Genomic DNA, 17,674 nt, shown 5'->3' with positions numbered 1-17,674 from the left:
TACTATAGGAACTTTTTGTAACCGAACAAAATCTGATTTATAATATATCAATAAAACTAGATTATTTTTTAGTAAGAAATGAGCTATTTATATCCTAGAAGTTAGTAATCTGGGATCATATATTCTCCACTGCTATGTAGATTCAGAATCTTACCCTTTTTCCCACATACTAAATTCACACACATATATATATTTTTATTTTTTGCTCGATTTTATTCGTTATCACTGTTGTATTGATCTTTCACTCCTATGCTCATCATTGTGGCGATACAGAAGCTTTGAGATTAGCTGTAGTGAAATACTAGTGTTACAGTCCAGTTTTGGATCCTTTCGGTGGTTTATGATGTGAAAAAATATAAGTTTTATGACATAATAAAATGCATGAAAAAATAAATTATATTAGCTCAGGCGACGGACTACTAATGGAGACAAGTACATACATATGAACCAAAATACCAAACACTCACACTCGATACTCCAAAAATTCCAGATGTTTGTTCACCAGGACGTGCACTGTCAAAGCAGTATCCATCGAAAGAATTTTAGTATTTCTCGTCCTCCGCTCGGGCTAAATCTAAATTGTTGTGGACAAGATCGACCGAGAGGTTCAAAATTTGAAATGCCCTGTGGACCAGGGTGAGTACGACGGGTACGGTGTCTATAGCTAGTTCGAACCTGTCCCAAAAATTACACATGAATGCGACTCGCGCTGAATGCCACATTGGGGGTGGACAGAGCAGGATAACAGCAAAATATCTTCCAAGCCCTGCAATTTTTAGATGGGCATGTTTAGTTACCTCAAAGATTCTCTATCACATCAAACTTGCGGTACATGCATATAGTACTAAATGTAGATAAAATCAAAAATTAATTGCACAGTTTTGTTGTACTTTGCGAGACGAATCTTTTGAGTCTAATTAGTCAATATTTAGACAATAATTCACAAATACAAACGAAACGCTACAGTGTGCTACAGTGCTACAACAGTGATTTTGCATCTTCAAAGTTGAGCAACTAAATAAGGCAATTCTTGTTGCAACCTTGCATGCTATTAAACCTTTTCATGTCCTTTTGTAAACATTTTTTTTTGACCGTTAAGATGTACACTTCCGAAAATACGGTGTAACCCGACATGATATCTTCCCACTCTAGCACCTGTCGATCGCTTGCTTTCATGGAACGCTCTTATCCTGATCTGAGAAACTCTGAATGCATTCTGAGAGTTTGAGAGTTTCTGACGACGTCGTACTTGCCTGTTTGGAAGACACATGAGCGCTCGTGCGTGCGTCCCCCACCGACCCCATGTGCCGGGCCGTTGAAGCGGTTTCCCATCACAGTTGTGTGTGTCCCGGTCTCCATGGCTGCAAGCCTGCAACTCCCCGCTTCCTCCAACTGCGCACGCCTCGTTCCTCCTCGCCTCGCCCCGCGGGCGGCGACTCGATCAAGATCATCAACACACACGCATGGTGCATGGAGATGGAGCCAAGCCCTTTTTTTTTTCTTTTCTTCCTTTTTTTTTGATTTTGAAAAGGAATGGAGCCAACAGCCAAGGTTTGCCGTCCTCCCCAGCAACAACCCACGACTTGGGCACGAGCGCGTAGGCGAACGCGCAAATCGACGAGCGCGTGGTGTATTTTATTCACAGTTTAAACGTCCAAACTGGTTAATTAATCGTACTAATACAAGTGGCAAAACATGCCGGTAATAACTGATAAAAAAACCAAAAAGAGGTTTTATTTTGGCGAATTGGTGAATCGGTAGGAAGGATGGAAGCGAAGCTTGCAGGCGGGCTGGCGGCCTAGGCCCTAGCTGTCGTACGGCGCGGGGGGGCTTGACGGTAAATACGGGTAAACAAAGGGCGGATTTAAAATAATCGGAATTAATTAATCGGCTAATCTCTCTCTCACCTCTTCCTTCCTCTCTCACCACCTCTCCCCCCCTCGCGGCCTCGCTAGTCGCTCCCCACCTCGTTCCCTCCTCCCTCCAGCTCCCCACCCTTCTCTCTCCGCCCCCCACCCCACCCGCCACCCCCCCACGCGTCGCCGGCCGCCGCGGGAGAATCCCGAGGCCGGGATCGAGACCCAGCCCGCACGCCCGCCCGCTCGCCGGACGCGCCCCTCCCTCTCGCGTCTCGCTCTCTGCACCCAGGTTGGTGGCCCGCGCCTTCCCCCTTCATTCTCTCGAGATGGATGCCAACGCCTCGGTTCCTGGTCCTGCGTGTTTCGCTCTCCCCCGTCCTTTTTTCCCTCCTCGTTTGGACCCGCTGCGGTGTTTTCCGGCCTGTAGTTTTCGGTAATCTCTTCGTCTGATCTTTTCGTGCTGCTTTTTTATTTTATTTTGCACGGATGAATTTGAAGGGTGAATGTGTCGGTGCTGCATATGGGGTGTAATTTCCGCGTTGTTGTAGAGATTCCAGGTTTCCTTGTCGCGAGATTGTCTTGTTCGATTTCTTTGTCTTTCCTTTTCTCTATCTCTCGCCTTTTTTTTTTCTGGATTCGCTGACGAGATCACGAGCTGATTCCCTAATTTGCAGGCCCAATTCGCCCCGCGGCGGAGGAATCCCGTCCTAGATTCGATCGAGGGGCGGCAATGCCGGGCTCCGCATAGCCGGGAAATCAGGGCGCTGACAGGCACCGCGGCGGCGCCGAGATGGGCCGTTCCGGCGGGCGGCGGCGGGACCGCATGCGGTGGAGCAAACTCTACACCTTCAACTGCTTCCGCGGCCAGCACGGGGATGCCGGCGCGGAGGGGCCCTCCTCAGATGGAGCCGGCGCCGTCGGCGGGCCGGGGTTCTCGCGCGTCGTGCACTGCAACAACCCCGCCCTGCAGAAGCCGCTCAAGTACCCCACCAACTACATCACCACCACCAAGTACAACATCATCACCTTCTTCCCCAAGGCCATCTTCGAGCAGTTCCGGCGCGTCGCCAACCTCTACTTCCTCCTCACCGCCATCCTCTCGCTCACCCCTGTGTGCCCCTTCTCGGCTGTCAGCATGATCGCGCCGCTGGCCTTTGTTGTCGGGCTCAGCATGCTCAAGGAGGGGTTGGAGGACTGGCGCCGCTTCATCCAGGACATGAAGGTGAACAACCGCAAGGTCGCCGTGCACAAGGGCGATGGCGAATTCGTGTACCGGCACTGGGAGGAACTTTGCGTCGGCGATGTGGTCAAGGTCGAGAAGGACCAGTTCTTCCCTGCTGATTTGCTGCTACTGTCATCGAGCTATGAAGATGGCATTTGCTATGTTGAGACGATGAACCTGGATGGCGAGACGAACCTCAAGGTGAAAAGGTCACTTGAGGTTACGCTGCCATTGGAAGAAGACGAGTCATTTAAGGATTTCCAGGCAGTGATACGCTGTGAGGATCCCAACCCGAGCTTGTACACATTCACTGGTAACTTTGAGTACGAGAGGCAGGTGTACGCCCTTGACCCGTTTCAGATACTTCTCAGGGACTCAAAACTAAGGAATACATCCTTTATCTATGGAGTGGTCATCTTTACTGGCCATGACAGTAAAGTCATGCAGAATTCAACTGAGTCACCATCCAAGAGGAGCAGGATTGAGAGGAAGATGGATTTAATCATATACATTCTGTTCACTGTGCTCGTCTTGATATCACTCATTAGTTCAATCGGTTTTGCTGTGAGGATCAAGTTAGATTTGCCCCACTGGTGGTACTTGCAGCCACAGAATAGCAATAAATTGGATGACCCATCACGCCCTGCTCTTTCTGGGATATTCCATCTAATCACAGCACTCATTCTTTACGGGTATCTGATTCCAATCTCGCTGTATGTCTCGATTGAACTCGTGAAGGTATTGCAAGCACATTTCATTAACCAGGACATTCATATGTTTGATGAGGACACTGGTAATACTGCTCAGGCTCGTACATCCAACTTGAATGAGGAGCTTGGCCAGGTTCATACTGTGTTATCGGACAAAACTGGCACTTTGACCTGCAATCAGATGGACTTCTTGAAGTGTTCAATTGCTGGAGTTTCATATGGTGTGGGTTCAAGTGAAGTTGAAATTGCTGCTGCAAAGCAGATGGCATCAGGTGATGAGGACAATGACATGCCTTTACAAGATATATGGGAGGAGAACAATGAGGATGAAATCGAGCTTGTAGAAGGAGTCACCTTTAGTGTTGGGAACAACCGAAAACCCTCCATAAAAGGCTTCAGTTTTGAGGATGACCGTCTCATGCAAGGGAACTGGACCAAGGAGCCAAATTCTTCCACAATTCTACTCTTCTTCAGGATACTTGCTCTGTGCCACACAGCGATACCAGAGACAAATGAGGCAACTGGTTCTATTGCCTATGAAGCAGAATCACCTGATGAAGGGGCTTTTCTTGTTGCAGCCAGGGAATTTGGGTTTGAATTTTTCAAGCGAACACAATCAAGTGTCTTTGTCAGGGAGAAACACACATCTTCAAAGGGCACAACTGAGAGGTTGCATATCAGTATTTGCCATTTCGTTTGCACTTATTTGTCACTGTTCCTTATTATTTATTTGTCTTAATGCATAAGTATAATTTTAGGGAGTTCAAGATTCTCAACCTATTGGAATTCAATAGCAAAAGAAAACGAATGACAGTCATTTTGAAGGATGAAGATGGTCAAATTCTTCTTTTTTGCAAAGGAGCAGACAGGTTGGACTTCGTACCAGTTTTTTTCCCCTGTGGTGATGCTTATGTGTGAATTTTAGCTAAGCCTATCATCAGGCCATCTGCATTCATATTTCGATGTTTTATTAGTCAAAATGATAGCTTAAAAGTTTTTCCTTAAGTAAGTAGTATAAATTGTACATTTGATTACTTACAATGTTCTGTCAACATGTTTGGGTTATTTGTTCTTTCTCCGCTACTTCCTTTTAGCTTGACTATCCTTGATCGTTCTTTGTTTCCAACCAAACAGCATCATATTTGAGAGACTGGCAAAAAATGGAAGGATGTATGAAGTTGATACGACCAGGCATCTGAATGATTATGGTGAGGCAGGCCTGCGAACGTTGGCACTATCATACAGGGTGCTTGAGGAATCAGAGTATTCTTCTTGGAATGCTGAGTTTCTTAAAGCAAAGACCTCTATTGGGCCTGATCGAGAGTTGCAACTTGAACGTGTCTCTGATTTGATTGAAAGAGAGTTGATCCTTGTTGGTGCAACTGCAGTAGAGGACAAATTACAAAAAGGGGTAAAAAATATTGATGGACTTTTCACATGCTACCAGTAACTGTTTTGAATTTTCTAACTTCCGTGTTATGACCTGTGTTGTATCAGGTTCCTCAGTGCATAGATCGTTTGGCGCAAGCAGGTCTCAAGATCTGGGTTCTGACTGGCGATAAGATGGAAACTGCAATTAACATCGGGTATGCTGCTACCAAGTGGAAAATTTTCCTACATAAAACAATTAGTTGTGAATAAATAGTTTATGATGTTTCCATTTCTTTTGCAGATATGCGTGCAGTTTGCTGAGGCAAGGCATGAAACAAATATGTTTGTCCATACCCACTGGTGATCAGGTAGCCCAGGATGCAAAGAAGGTATCTTTGCACGACTCTTTTCTCGTTTACTGTAGGTGACTTTTTAATCTACATGGTAATTCTCTTTATGGTGGGCTTTGCTTTCATCTTTGACAACTGAGCAGGCTGCAAAGGAGAGTCTTCTGTCACAAATCGCCAATGGGTCACAAATGGTCAAACTCGAGAAGGATCCAGATGCAGCATTTGCTCTAGTTATTGATGGAAAAGCTCTGGTATTTGCTTTGGAGGACGACATGAAGCACATGTTCTTGAATCTGGCGATAGAGTGTGCTTCTGTCATATGTTGCCGTGTGTCTCCAAAGCAGAAAGCACTGGTAGCTTCACCTCTCATCAAGTGAATATCTGTATTTGCTATGTAAAGCAATGTTGAGTTTGCTCTCCTTCACTTTGTAGGTGACTCGACTTGTCAAAGAAGGTATAGGACAAACCACTTTAGCAATAGGTGATGGTGCAAATGATGTGGGCATGATTCAAGAAGCTGATATTGGAGTTGGTATAAGTGGGGTGGAGGGCATGCAGGTCAGTTTTTCAGATTATCATGGTCCAGTCCCTATCTAGTGCAGTGCTACTTTTAGATAAGACCAAGGATTGGTGATTGGATATGACTAACATTGGTTCTTTTGCTTTACCAGGCAGTGATGGCTAGTGATTTTTCAATTTCTCAGTTTCGGTTTCTTGAGCGACTTCTAGTCGTCCATGGACATTGGTGCTACAAGAGAATTGCCCAAATGGTGCTGCCCAAAGAACTTTTATTTCTTACATTTTATTGAATCTTATTACTTTATAAGTTTGTCTTGACGAGGTCTTCTTTTATTGAATTGCAGATCTGCTACTTCTTTTACAAGAATATTGCCTTTGGGCTTACAATATTTTACTTTGAGGCGTTTGCTGGGTTTTCTGGGCAATCTGTATACGACGATTGGTTTATGCTGCTTTTCAATGTTGTTCTTACCTCGCTTCCTGTTATATCACTTGGAGTGTTTGAGCAAGATGTTTCATCTGAAATCTGCTTACAGGTATATGATAGAACATCCACCTTATTTGAACCTTACTGGTTATGAGAAACTAGGCATGTTTAAAATTCAAATTAAAGCTTGGTCCTGGAATGTGGTGTGTTCTGTGGTAGGTTTTTTTTTTGTGTCCTCCTTGTGACCAAAGAACAAATGAATAAGTGGTTAACCCAAAAGATCACTTGCTAAACCTTGTTTCTTGAGGAAAACCACAGTTCCATAGAATATTAGAACCACAATCATTTGTGACTGGGTGTAGATCAGAAAATTATAGTGCACTCAGATGTCTATCAGGTATTCCTTCTCAGCCTAGTGCGCATGGCACCAAGTATAACAACACAACTATTTGATATGGCTAAGAATATATAAGAAAACTAAGAAAAATCATGAATGTTCCTTCAATTTACAAGCACACATTTGTTCATGTTACTATGATTTGTATTGTTTTGGTTAGGTATTTGTTGACCTTCCATGGCAACCATTTGTATGAATCAACAGTTTATTGCCATTAAAAGATAGTTTCAGAATTAGAAATGGTTCAGTGCGCGTTGAATACTTTTACTCATTCTATGTTCAATAGAATTCTGTCCCAGTAGTTAAATTATCTGCTTCAGGTATTCGTGCACCCAAATAAAAATGCACGACTAACTCTAGGGTGTCTATGTGGATACTATTGTAAAAATAGTTTTGGAATACACAACAAATTATAGCGAGTTAAATTATCTCAGTTGTTGATATTATGTCGGGAAACCTGACTGATGTTTTTCAACACATTTGATTGGTCTGAAATATCCTACAATTTTGGTTTGTTATATGATTTTAATGCAAATTTATCTGGTTCAGCCACCTTCCTTCAAGTAGTTTGTCTTCCATAGCATCTATAAAATATTAATGCAAGCAATTTAAGGAATCATTTAAGCAGATCGAAACCACTTGGTAGTAATATTGTATTTACACCTGACTGAAGTTCAAGGAAATGCAAAGGCACGTGAGTTTCCTTACCATTATGTCTGTATGGTTTCCATTGGTAGATCAAATCACTATGTCAGTAAAAGTTGTTTACAGGTTGCCAAGTAAACTTTTATGCTTGTTACTTTCCTCTGACCTTTGTTGACACTAGAGGTCTCATGTATCGGTCCTTCGTACTGTAGGAGCTGGGTGATCTTTTCTGATTGTCCATTGCTGCCTCTAACTGTTTCGTGTATCTATACTGAGATGGCATGACTTGCATTTGCAGTTCCCAGCACTATATCAGCAAGGGCCAAAGAATCTTTTCTTTGATTGGTACCGGATCCTAGGATGGATGGGGAATGGCCTCTACTCATCTCTGGCCATATTCTTCCTCAACCTTTGCATATTCTATGATCAGGCAATCCGTGCTGGGGGCCAGACCGCAGACATGGCTGCAGTGGGAACTACCATGTTCACCTGCATCATCTGGGCTGTCAACATGCAAATTGCTCTAACAATGAGCCATTTCACATGGATTCAGCATCTCTTTGTGTGGGGCAGCATAACAACTTGGTATCTCTTCATCCTCGCCTACGGGATGACATTGAGGTCCCGTGACAACTATCAGATCCTGTTGGAAGTCCTTGGGCCAGCTCCCATATACTGGGCAGCGACACTTCTGGTGACTGCTGCTTGCAACATCCCCTACCTGATTCACATATCCTACCAGAGATCATGCAATCCACTTGATCACCATGTGATTCAAGAGATCAAGTACCTAAAGAAAGATGTCGAAGACCAGACAATGTGGAAGAGGGAGCGGTCGAAGGCCAGGCAGAAGACGAAGATTGGTTTCACTGCGAGGGTCGATGCGAAGATCAAGCAGATCAGGGGGAAATTGCATAAGAAAGGCCCATCCTTAACAATTCATACAGTACCATAGGAAATCTGCGTCACCTGACAGGTTCGTCGATAGTAGTCGCCACTTTGTTTGCTCCTGCAAGGCAGTGGTTTTTAGCTTCATTGAGCAATATAGCGAAATTCTTTTCTTTCTTTCTATTTCTTTATTTTTTCCCTTGGGATTCTTTTTTTCTCCATTTGTGTAAGAAATGTCGGGGTGTAATTGGTGGTGTCCACCCTAGTAGAAGCTCCAAAGCCAGCCGTGTAAAAAGTATAGCTCCGTTCAGTTGGGAAAAGAACCTATTGAGATAGCTAACAACATGTATATCTGCAATTTTGATTGTTGCTATTCATGTATGTAGTTGTTTGACATATATGTTTACTGAATTACTGTCGTATTGATATCAGTAATCAGTATCTGTTCTTTTTGCCGGTAATCTATATAGAAGGTTATGCACTCTACTTGCGGGAGTCATGATGTCGATATTAGGTCATTCTCAGTGCAGATTGTATAAGAGTTTCAAACTCATGAAATGATATGCCGCATAGGCTGATAAAATGGCAAGAAAATTGCGAAAAAAAGAGAAGAAATGAAACCCCATTATAAAAAAATCATTGTAAGAGTTGTTTCATCTCGTATACGCACTATTATTTATGCCTTGAAAATGAAATGAAACCCCATTATAACCAAAAAATATCATCCAATGTTATCTTGGAAAAGGAAAACTCTATGACCGAAACATTTCACAATGCAATGCATCAATTGAATGCTATGATCGACATATAAAACCACGAAATGAAACTCCCCACCAGGAATAGCGTTACATCGTACAACACAATTAATTGTTAGGCCAATTCCACTCGACATCATCTACAGTGCCTTTGAGTTGATGTATGAAACAATCTCCTCTAAGAAATGGTTTCATTTTGTTGTTTCATGGATAGCAATACTCCCTCCATCTATGTTTATAAGGCATAGTATAATTTGGCACGGTCTTTTAAATAACACTTTGACTATTCATTTATCCTATATTATATTGTTTATGGTTATAAACTTATAATCATTGTAGAGTATATTTGATTACAAATCCAATCATATAAAGTTTATATTATAAAAATATAAAATTAATAGTCAAATTATTGGTCAAAGGTTGCAAAGTTTGAATCTTGGTATACAGGTGCGCCTTATAAATAAAAATGGAGGGAGTAGCATTTAATTGTGACGCATAAGATTGAATGCAATTGAATAAAGTGAAACTCTTTCACCCTATTGCTAGTTTCAGGCCCCGTTTGCTTCTGCTGATTTATTTTTAGCACCCGTCACATCGAATGTTTAGATACTAATTAGGAGTATTAAACGTAGACTATTACAAAACCCATTATATAAGTCGAGGCTAAATAGCGAGACGAATCTATTAAGCCTAATTAGTCCATGATATGACAATGTGTTGCTACAGTAAACATTTGCTAATGATGGATTAATTAGGCTTAATAGATTCATCTCGCCGTTTAGCCTCCACTTATGTAATGAGTTTTGTAAATAGTCTACGTTTAATACTCCTAATTAGTATCTAAACATTCGATGTGACACGTGCTAAAAATAAGTCACCGGAAGCAAACGCCCCCTCAGTGTATGCCTAGTTTTTATCTAGACGAAACCTCTCCTATCTCTCTGACTCTCTCATAAATCTGATGTCATATCATCATTTTTGCATATGTGGCGCCTCATTCAATGAGAATGAAATCCCCATTAAAACCAGCCTCATGTGGTTTTTTCTATTAAGAATGAAAACCAAAATATATGCACATTTTTCTAGGTTTGGATATTGAGATTAAGCTATATACTCCACAATACTACATTTTTCTTTTTCTTCTTTAATTATGTGACATGTCACCAAAACATCCTTGTACGCTCATTGACATGCATGATATAATGCACTAGAATTAACCTAACATAAAAGTGACCTATTTGTTATAAATATTATTTATTGGTGTGAGTCATCCTTTTCTATGTGCCACAATAAAATTTTGTTATGTTATAAAAACGTACCTTGCTCGGTGGCAAAATATGGTAGCCACTTCCCTTAGTTTGAGAAAGAGTTTTCTAATTTATAACGGTACATTTTTTAGTCCCCTAATCTTATTTTAGTTCGAAACTCAGCTACATGATTATAAGCTCCAACATGAAAAAAAATAGGGTATGATAGATTAGCATTAAAATAAGCAACGATAACTTCCTAATTTATAAGGGTGAATTTGTGGTCGTCAATCATTAGATCTAGGATTGGAGCACTCATATTTGCTTACCAAGTAAAGTCCTAGCCACCTTCTTCTTCTTCTTCGCCACATCCAATTGTTTTGTCAAATTTCTATCGGAATTCCCCACCTCCACGACACTGATGAGTCCCGTCCTTTGAATAACCGCAGTAACTCTCATTCAAAATTATCTTTTCTCGTCACTGGCAACTATCATGCCTCATGCCCATCCAATCTCTTTTTTATCGTGTTCCGCGACTCCTCTCACCAGATCCGCCGCCACCTTCATTTGCCAAGGTGGTACTATGGCATCCTCTACCCATCCCCCATTTGCTGGTCTGTCTCTACAATCGCCATAGCCACCGCCTTTCCTCTAAGGCCTTTGGTCTCATCTGGAACCCTAATATAAGGATCTCAAAATATATTCCCCAATTTTGGTGAAGGAAGTCACCGTCATTGTCATTGGAGAAGATGCACAGGATGGATGTAGCACGAATCATTAGGTATGATCCTACCATCCAAAAATCAAGTATTCATCTTCCTAAAATATTAAAATATTCTTAATATTTACCATTTACAACGTTGTTTCTTTCGTATGTACGTAGAGGGGTGAGTTGTGCATTCCTTTGTACTTTTGGTTAAAAGTAGAGAGGTAGAAAAAAAAGAAAATTTAACTACAATATTTGAACTAACAATAAATGAGCTCAAATTTTAAAGTAATCCTTTCAAGCTATATTTTATTTTAAAATTATGGAATTTGATTTTTGCGAGGATGATTTGAAAGCATATCCAAGGTGATGAGAAGGAAATGGGCCGACGGCCGGCAACCAGCAGATCAATGGGCACCGGGATGCTAGCACGAATCGTGGCGCGCATCCAACGGAGCCAAGCAACCCAACGTGTTCTAGTAAGTTCTAACCCAGCCGAACCCCACCAAACTATCATATCAGCGCTCTACCGACTCCCCCCCTCGCCGCCATCTCCCACCTCTCTTCCCCCACGCCCACTGCTGGGTTCCTCACGCACACCGAAGCGCCGCCGCTAGGGTTTGCTCCGCCAGCCGCAAACCCTAAACCCTACCGCTCCCCTCCTACAGCGCAGGCCAATACCCAGCAATCTAGCTGCTACGCTTGCTCCCCGCTTCGATCGGGAGCTAGGGTTTCACTCGCCTCCAATCTCCGCTTCGGGTGGTTCGGGCCGGCGGCGACGCGGCATGGCGGGGTACGGGGAGGAGAACCAGGACGCCATGAACGGCTACGAGGAGGAGGAGGAAGAGGAAGAGGTGGAGGAGGTCGAGGAGGTGTACGAGGAAGAGGAGGAGGAAGGGGACGGGGAGGCGGAGGACGGGGCCGCTGCCGCGGCCCCGGAGGAGACGGAGGCGGCTGCGCCGGCTGGGGCTGCTGAGATGAGAAGCGGAGGTGGAGGTCAAGGCCTAGCGGAGGTCGTTGGGGATGCTGACGCCAGTGGCGAGGAAGGGAGGGATGTGGATTCTGGAGGCGGTGACGCCTCGGGGTGAGTTCCTTGGGCTCAAGGTTTCTGGTTTGGTCCGGTCAGCTGGATTGGATTAGGTGTGGCTGATAGTTTTGGTTTGGTGCATCCTTGTATGTGCTTTTGCAGGAAGATTTTCGTAGGGGGTGTAGCCTGGGAGACCACCGAAGGTAGTGAGCAATTCTTTTGGGGGATCTGCTAAATAAGAGGCTATTTTAGTTTATATCAAATGCAATGTTCAGCCACAAATAATATATTGCGGGAGGAAAATATAGTACGGAGGAAAGAACAGTTAGTAGATACTATTTTGTTAGTACAAGGAAAATTACACTGCAACATGTTGCCCTGAAAAGATGTAGGTTTTTTGGTGGTATTAACCTTTGCATTGAGTTGCATGATTCACTGATACAGTATGATTTTGCTTGGGTAGGCTAAGGTATGTGACAAAATCTCATTTGGTTGGGAGCTATCACTGCCTTTCTCATATAGAGGGGAGCATGCCTATACTATATGCTATGTTTCGTCTTGGTATTTTTTTACTGAAATAGTAATACATAAACAGTGGAATTTGATGATTAGAGCAGATTTAGTTAATGAACTCCAGAAACTTATGCCTTCTGTACATTTAGGAGTGTTAAAACAGTTGCTACACAATCTTTGACTAATTATTAAATTGGTCTTAAGATGCTGTTCCAGGTCTTGTCTGCTCTATACTTTTCATGCTGATTAGCTACATACTGTAATGTAGTATGCATTTTAATGCATGTAGCCATCATAAAGAAGCTATGTTACGCCGTCTGCTTTACTCCTTGTGATTCTCTGTTGATATCTAGTTGCTGAGAATTTCTTTTGCGACTTCTGAGTTTGCATAGATGTGCTGCTATGCATATGGTTTGAACTGAAAATCAGGAAATGCCTTTCATTTGAACAATTAAATGGCAATTAAGTGGAGGCGTGCCTCTAGATGTATTATTTGGTTTCTTTTTTTGCATTCACTTGGTGTTCTAAGGTGGAGTTGGCTTGTCCAGTTCTGTATTAAAAAATATTTGTCAATTTCGTATTCTGATCATGGGATCTTCATGGTCTTGATGTTACATTTTTAGTTTGCAGTCTTTCATGGGTCAGTGATCTGTAGCCTTTAATTAGAGTTATCCTCCAAATCTGCTGCTAAACTGTCTGTGAGCCTTTTATTAAGCATTTTGCTCACTCAGACCTTTTTATTGGTTAATGGGTCCTACTATCTACATCTGCTAAAGAAACATTATATATTGCTGATCTATGACATGGATTAGATAGATTTGTGTTCTCTTTATTTGTTTCACCTCATGGTGGAACTGATTTGTTCACTTGTCTTTCTTACACTTCATTTGTTTGTATGCAGAATCGTTCACTAAACATTTTCAGAAGTATGGAGCTATAACTGATTCAGTGATCATGAAGGACAAGCATACTAAGATGCCTCGTGGATTTGGATTTGTCACATTTTCCGATCCATCTGTGATTGACAGGGTTCTGGAGGATGAACATGTCATTAATGGAAGAACGGTGAGGCATCTATGTTTGACATCCTAAAGTAGTGAACTTGATTTTGGACTATGTTCTCACTTGTGTTTTATATCTATCAAGGTTGAAGTCAAAAGGACAGTTCCGAAAGAGGAGATGTCAACAAAAGATGGTCCTAAGACCAAAAAGATCTTTGTGGGTGGTATCCCGCCATCTCTTACTGAAGGTTATTAGCGACTCTGAAGCATTTTTCTTTTGAGCAAAAGCTATCTCACCACTGTATCACATTCTTAGTCACAGTATTCACAAATATTAAGTCATACTCCCTCCGTCCCAAATTATAGGTCGTTTTGGTTTTTTTAGATCCATAAACTTTGTTATGCACTTAGATATGCCCTATGTCTAGATGCATAATATATCTATGCATCTAGAAAAGTCGAAACGACCTATAATTTGGGATGGAGGGAGTATAACTTAATTCCCTAGCAGTTCCAGTTGTTGTCTATTGAAACTAAATGTTTCAACTGCAAAACATGACTGATATGATCTTTCCAGATAAATTGAAGGAGCACTTCTCCTCGTATGGGAAGGTGGTTGAGCATCAGATTATGCTTGACCATAGCACTGGGCGTTCACGAGGCTTTGGATTTGTCACATTTGAAAGTGAAGATGCTGTTGAAAGGGTTATGTCACAGGGGAGAATGCATGATCTTGGAGGGAAACAGGTCACTTTCTTTATCTTGCAATTTTGTTTTCCCTGATAGTGAATATCATTGATTTGTTAGCACCTTTTAGAGTTATAATTAGCAAGTTCTATTTTGGCATGTCGTTAATAACTTTATTATTATTGTTTTTCATTTAATTTAGTTGGTAATCCTATATATGATTTTTCTGTCCTTATAATGTGTCATTGATGTGTTCAGGTTTTGAACATCACTTATTGTTTATTAAGTACATGTCTACCATGTAAGGAAGTTCAGAGTTTTAAATGTAACATGCAGTGTGAATGTTGTTGATCTGACCTTTGTTTTGGGAGTGGTTGTCTATGGTGCTAGTTCTACATATATGGGTGTGTACTGTTATTGGAACTGGCACCTTCATGGCATTATGAGATATTGATATATTCAAGGCGATGGTTCCTGGAAAACACACTATCCTCGATTTTATAGCATTCAGCACGAAACTGTTCAAGCATATGACTTTGGTTCATATATATTTGAAAAATAATGCTGCTCCTGGTGTTCTCGCGTAACCCTTTTGTAATAGTATATTCCTTTTAATATATAGTAGAATGAGTGAACTTTATGCCTTGAGACATCAGCTTGTCTTCATGGGGTTTAGGGTTTTAGAATTTAGGGTATATTGTTGTAGGACATGTATGGTAATTATGATATATTGTTGTAAATTTCTGTCTGCCAACACTTTAAACAGTTGGTGAGCTTGTGCAATCTGAGATACAAGATAAATGACCAATGCACATCTTCGTTTAACTGTGGTAATAATTAATAATATGGCAGAAAATCAAATAAATCAGGTCTCATATGGCAACTTGTTAGAAGAATAGCAGCATGATATCATTGCCAGGGATTACTTGGGCTGTCCGCGTCATATGCCAGGACAAATTGGTATCACTTAACATTGTTCACAATAGAAACTTAAAAACATTACTGGTTCTGGTTGTCTGTCTGCATGCAACAACTCTCCAGTTAATAAAGGTTCATCATTTTCTCTTGGTTAGAAATTACGTAAGGCTTATAGTTGTTGCTGCTATGTTGTTGGCCCAAACACTACCGAAGATCTTATGTGTCAAGGCTAAGGCTTGACTTAACTGGACTTGGTTCCTAAGGCAAAGGCTTGGTCCCTAAGGCAAAGACTAGATTTGGACCCTAAGTAATTTACATTTAGCTACTCAGCATTACTAGTCAAGATTACTGCTAGCATATATTTAAGTATCATTGCAGCAGGAGTCAGGTTGAAAATTGTTTTGACTTAGTTCTCCAATTGCTTTGTAATTTTGCAGGTTGAAATTAAAAAAGCTGAACCAAAGAAACCTGGCGGGGGTGATTCAAGCTCAAATGGGAGATATAGTCGTGGGGGCGGTGGTCACCGTGATTCTTACCGTGGTAGTGGTGGTGGTGGTGGTGGTGGTGGCGGCTCTGGGAGCAGTGGTGGTGGTGGCTATGGATATGGAGGTGGCTACCGATCAGCTGCAGCCTATTATGGCAGCACAGCTTATGGCGCCTATGGCAGAGGTTATGGATATGGCAATACTGCTGGCTATGGGTCTGGTTATGGCTCAGTTTATGGTGGTTCCATGTACGGTGGTCCATACGGCACCTATGGGGCATATGGAGGTGCCTATGGAGGTGGTGCATATGGTGCACCAGGAGGATACGGCGGTGCAGGAGGATATGGTGGCTACAGTGGGGCTGGAGGCATGGGTGGTGGTGGTGGTGGTGGTGGTGGTGGCACTGGCGGTCGGGGCTCAAGCAGATACCACCCCTATGGAAAATGATCGTCGATTCATAGCGGTTTTCTTGGATCTGCTAATAAAGAGTCCTATAGGTCACCTCATTCCAGCTACCAAGAATATGGAACATTCCATTCACTTTGTCGAATCCGCGGCGTCAGAACATTTTTTTTCTGGAACTTAGCAATGCACTGTGTCTATGTCCGGCATTGTAGGCTATAGTCACTGAACTCTGAACTACCCCCAGGGCTTTCTGTAGAAGCTGCGGCTAAAACTCTTGTATTCTTGTAGCCTGCTATGAGCCTTAGACCCTTAAAACCAAACTTTGTGGTAGTAAAAATATGGTGGTGGAACAAATGTATGTCGGTGTAACGTTCGCTCACTAATCGGCTGACTGTTGCTATCTCTGCTTGCATGTGGAGAAAAGCTTTTAAAAAGGATGGGACTAATACTTCTAATTTTATAGTTTGGTATGTCGTATGTTTAGTTCATGATCTGAATGCTTGTGAGCAATGACATGGGTAATGTTGCAGTCTTTATTTCGCCCAGCTTGTTCTCTGTTTCAGTTTCGCGTGTATGTATAGCAGGCACTGGGAGGAACTATGCATGATTCTGTCTCCTGTATTCGAAGTAGACTTTTTCTTTTTGAACAGAAGGAATCATGAAATTTCATTAGACTGAAGTCCCTGTGATGTCGCCGGCCACCTAATCTCTAGTGTAATCTAGTACGGTTTAGTCGTTAAGACGTTTATTAAAGTACTAGTAGTACGATTAAAAATGGCCATTATCATGCGCTAGCTTGCATGACAGTGATCGTCAAGCTTACGTATAGAATTGGTACAACCCAACACCTGTAGGCGGCGCCGCGGAAGGATGAAATTACACTGGGCTGAAGTCTCAGCGACGTCGCCACGCACCAAATCTCTGATACAATCAGCACGGTTCAATGAAGCACTAGCATGGTTAACACGGCCATTGTCATGCAATCGCTTGTACGATAGCGATCGTTAATTTTACGTATAGAAATGGTACAGCCCTAATGTCTACCGACACGTTTTTTTTAACACAATGACGACATGCTTTGACCTTTGAATATCGTGGGATGGCTCAGATGAGGTGACTGCACTCTAACGCCATGGGACGGGATGAACAGAGGTGGATGATGATCCTGATAGGTGGGACACGTCTGGAAGTGGAAGGGTGAGGGGAAAGGAGGAAGGGCAATATGGACATTTCACATGTGTGTGTACCAATCAGGTGGATGTGGCACGCCAGGGACCAGCAACCGTTAATTCAATAAGCCCTAACTAAGTAGTAATAGTAAAAGGCTCAAAGGGTTTTTTGGGATTATGGAGAACTAAGCTACTAATTTTTTTTTGGCCTTTTCTGGACTATAGGAAATTAAAAACAGCAAAAAACTAGAAGTCTCTCACCGATAAACCTTGCTCTGAGACGGCCACGACTCAGGAACCAACACCCCTAAACCTTTTTTTTTTTAAAAAAAGTAGGACTCGTGCCATGTTATCACTTAAGAAGAGAACTACC

At 42.3% G+C, this 17,674-nt stretch overlaps 2 protein-coding genes across 3 annotated transcripts; both read left to right on the top strand.

Annotated features, from left to right (window-relative positions):
• The first annotated feature begins 1,992 nt into the window (after window positions 1-1,992).
• LOC101776353 (probable phospholipid-transporting ATPase 4) lies at window positions 1,993-8,836 on the top strand. 2 transcript variants are annotated; one of them, XM_004966007.4, is made up of 11 exons: window positions 1,993-2,148; window positions 2,534-4,460; window positions 4,550-4,660; window positions 4,926-5,202; window positions 5,289-5,377; window positions 5,464-5,530; window positions 5,656-5,865; window positions 5,945-6,070; window positions 6,184-6,282; window positions 6,376-6,567; window positions 7,799-8,836. In XM_004966007.4, the coding sequence occupies exons 2-11, from the start codon at window positions 2,650-2,652 to the stop codon at window positions 8,453-8,455; spliced, it is 3,639 nt and encodes a 1,212-aa protein (XP_004966064.1). In that variant the 5' UTR covers window positions 1,993-2,148; window positions 2,534-2,649; the 3' UTR covers window positions 8,456-8,836. The 2 variants fall into 2 exon arrangements, with proteins under 2 accessions (XP_004966064.1, XP_004966063.1); XM_004966006.4 differs by having other exon boundaries at window positions 5,464-5,551.
• Window positions 8,837-11,618: 2,782 nt separating this feature from the next.
• LOC101775949 (heterogeneous nuclear ribonucleoprotein A3 homolog 2) lies at window positions 11,619-16,668 on the top strand. Its single transcript, XM_004966005.3, has 6 exons — window positions 11,619-12,180; window positions 12,286-12,326; window positions 13,538-13,701; window positions 13,783-13,885; window positions 14,215-14,384; window positions 15,680-16,668. The coding sequence occupies exons 1-6, from the start codon at window positions 11,882-11,884 to the stop codon at window positions 16,172-16,174; spliced, it is 1,272 nt and encodes a 423-aa protein (XP_004966062.1). The 5' UTR covers window positions 11,619-11,881; the 3' UTR covers window positions 16,175-16,668.
• Window positions 16,669-17,674: the final 1,006 nt, after the last annotated feature.

Source organism: Setaria italica, chromosome IV (assembly GCF_000263155.2).
Source record: "Setaria italica strain Yugu1 chromosome IV, Setaria_italica_v2.0, whole genome shotgun sequence".
Taxonomy (NCBI): domain Eukaryota; kingdom Viridiplantae; phylum Streptophyta; class Magnoliopsida; order Poales; family Poaceae; genus Setaria; species Setaria italica.
This window is presented reverse-complemented; position numbering and strand designations above follow the sequence as displayed.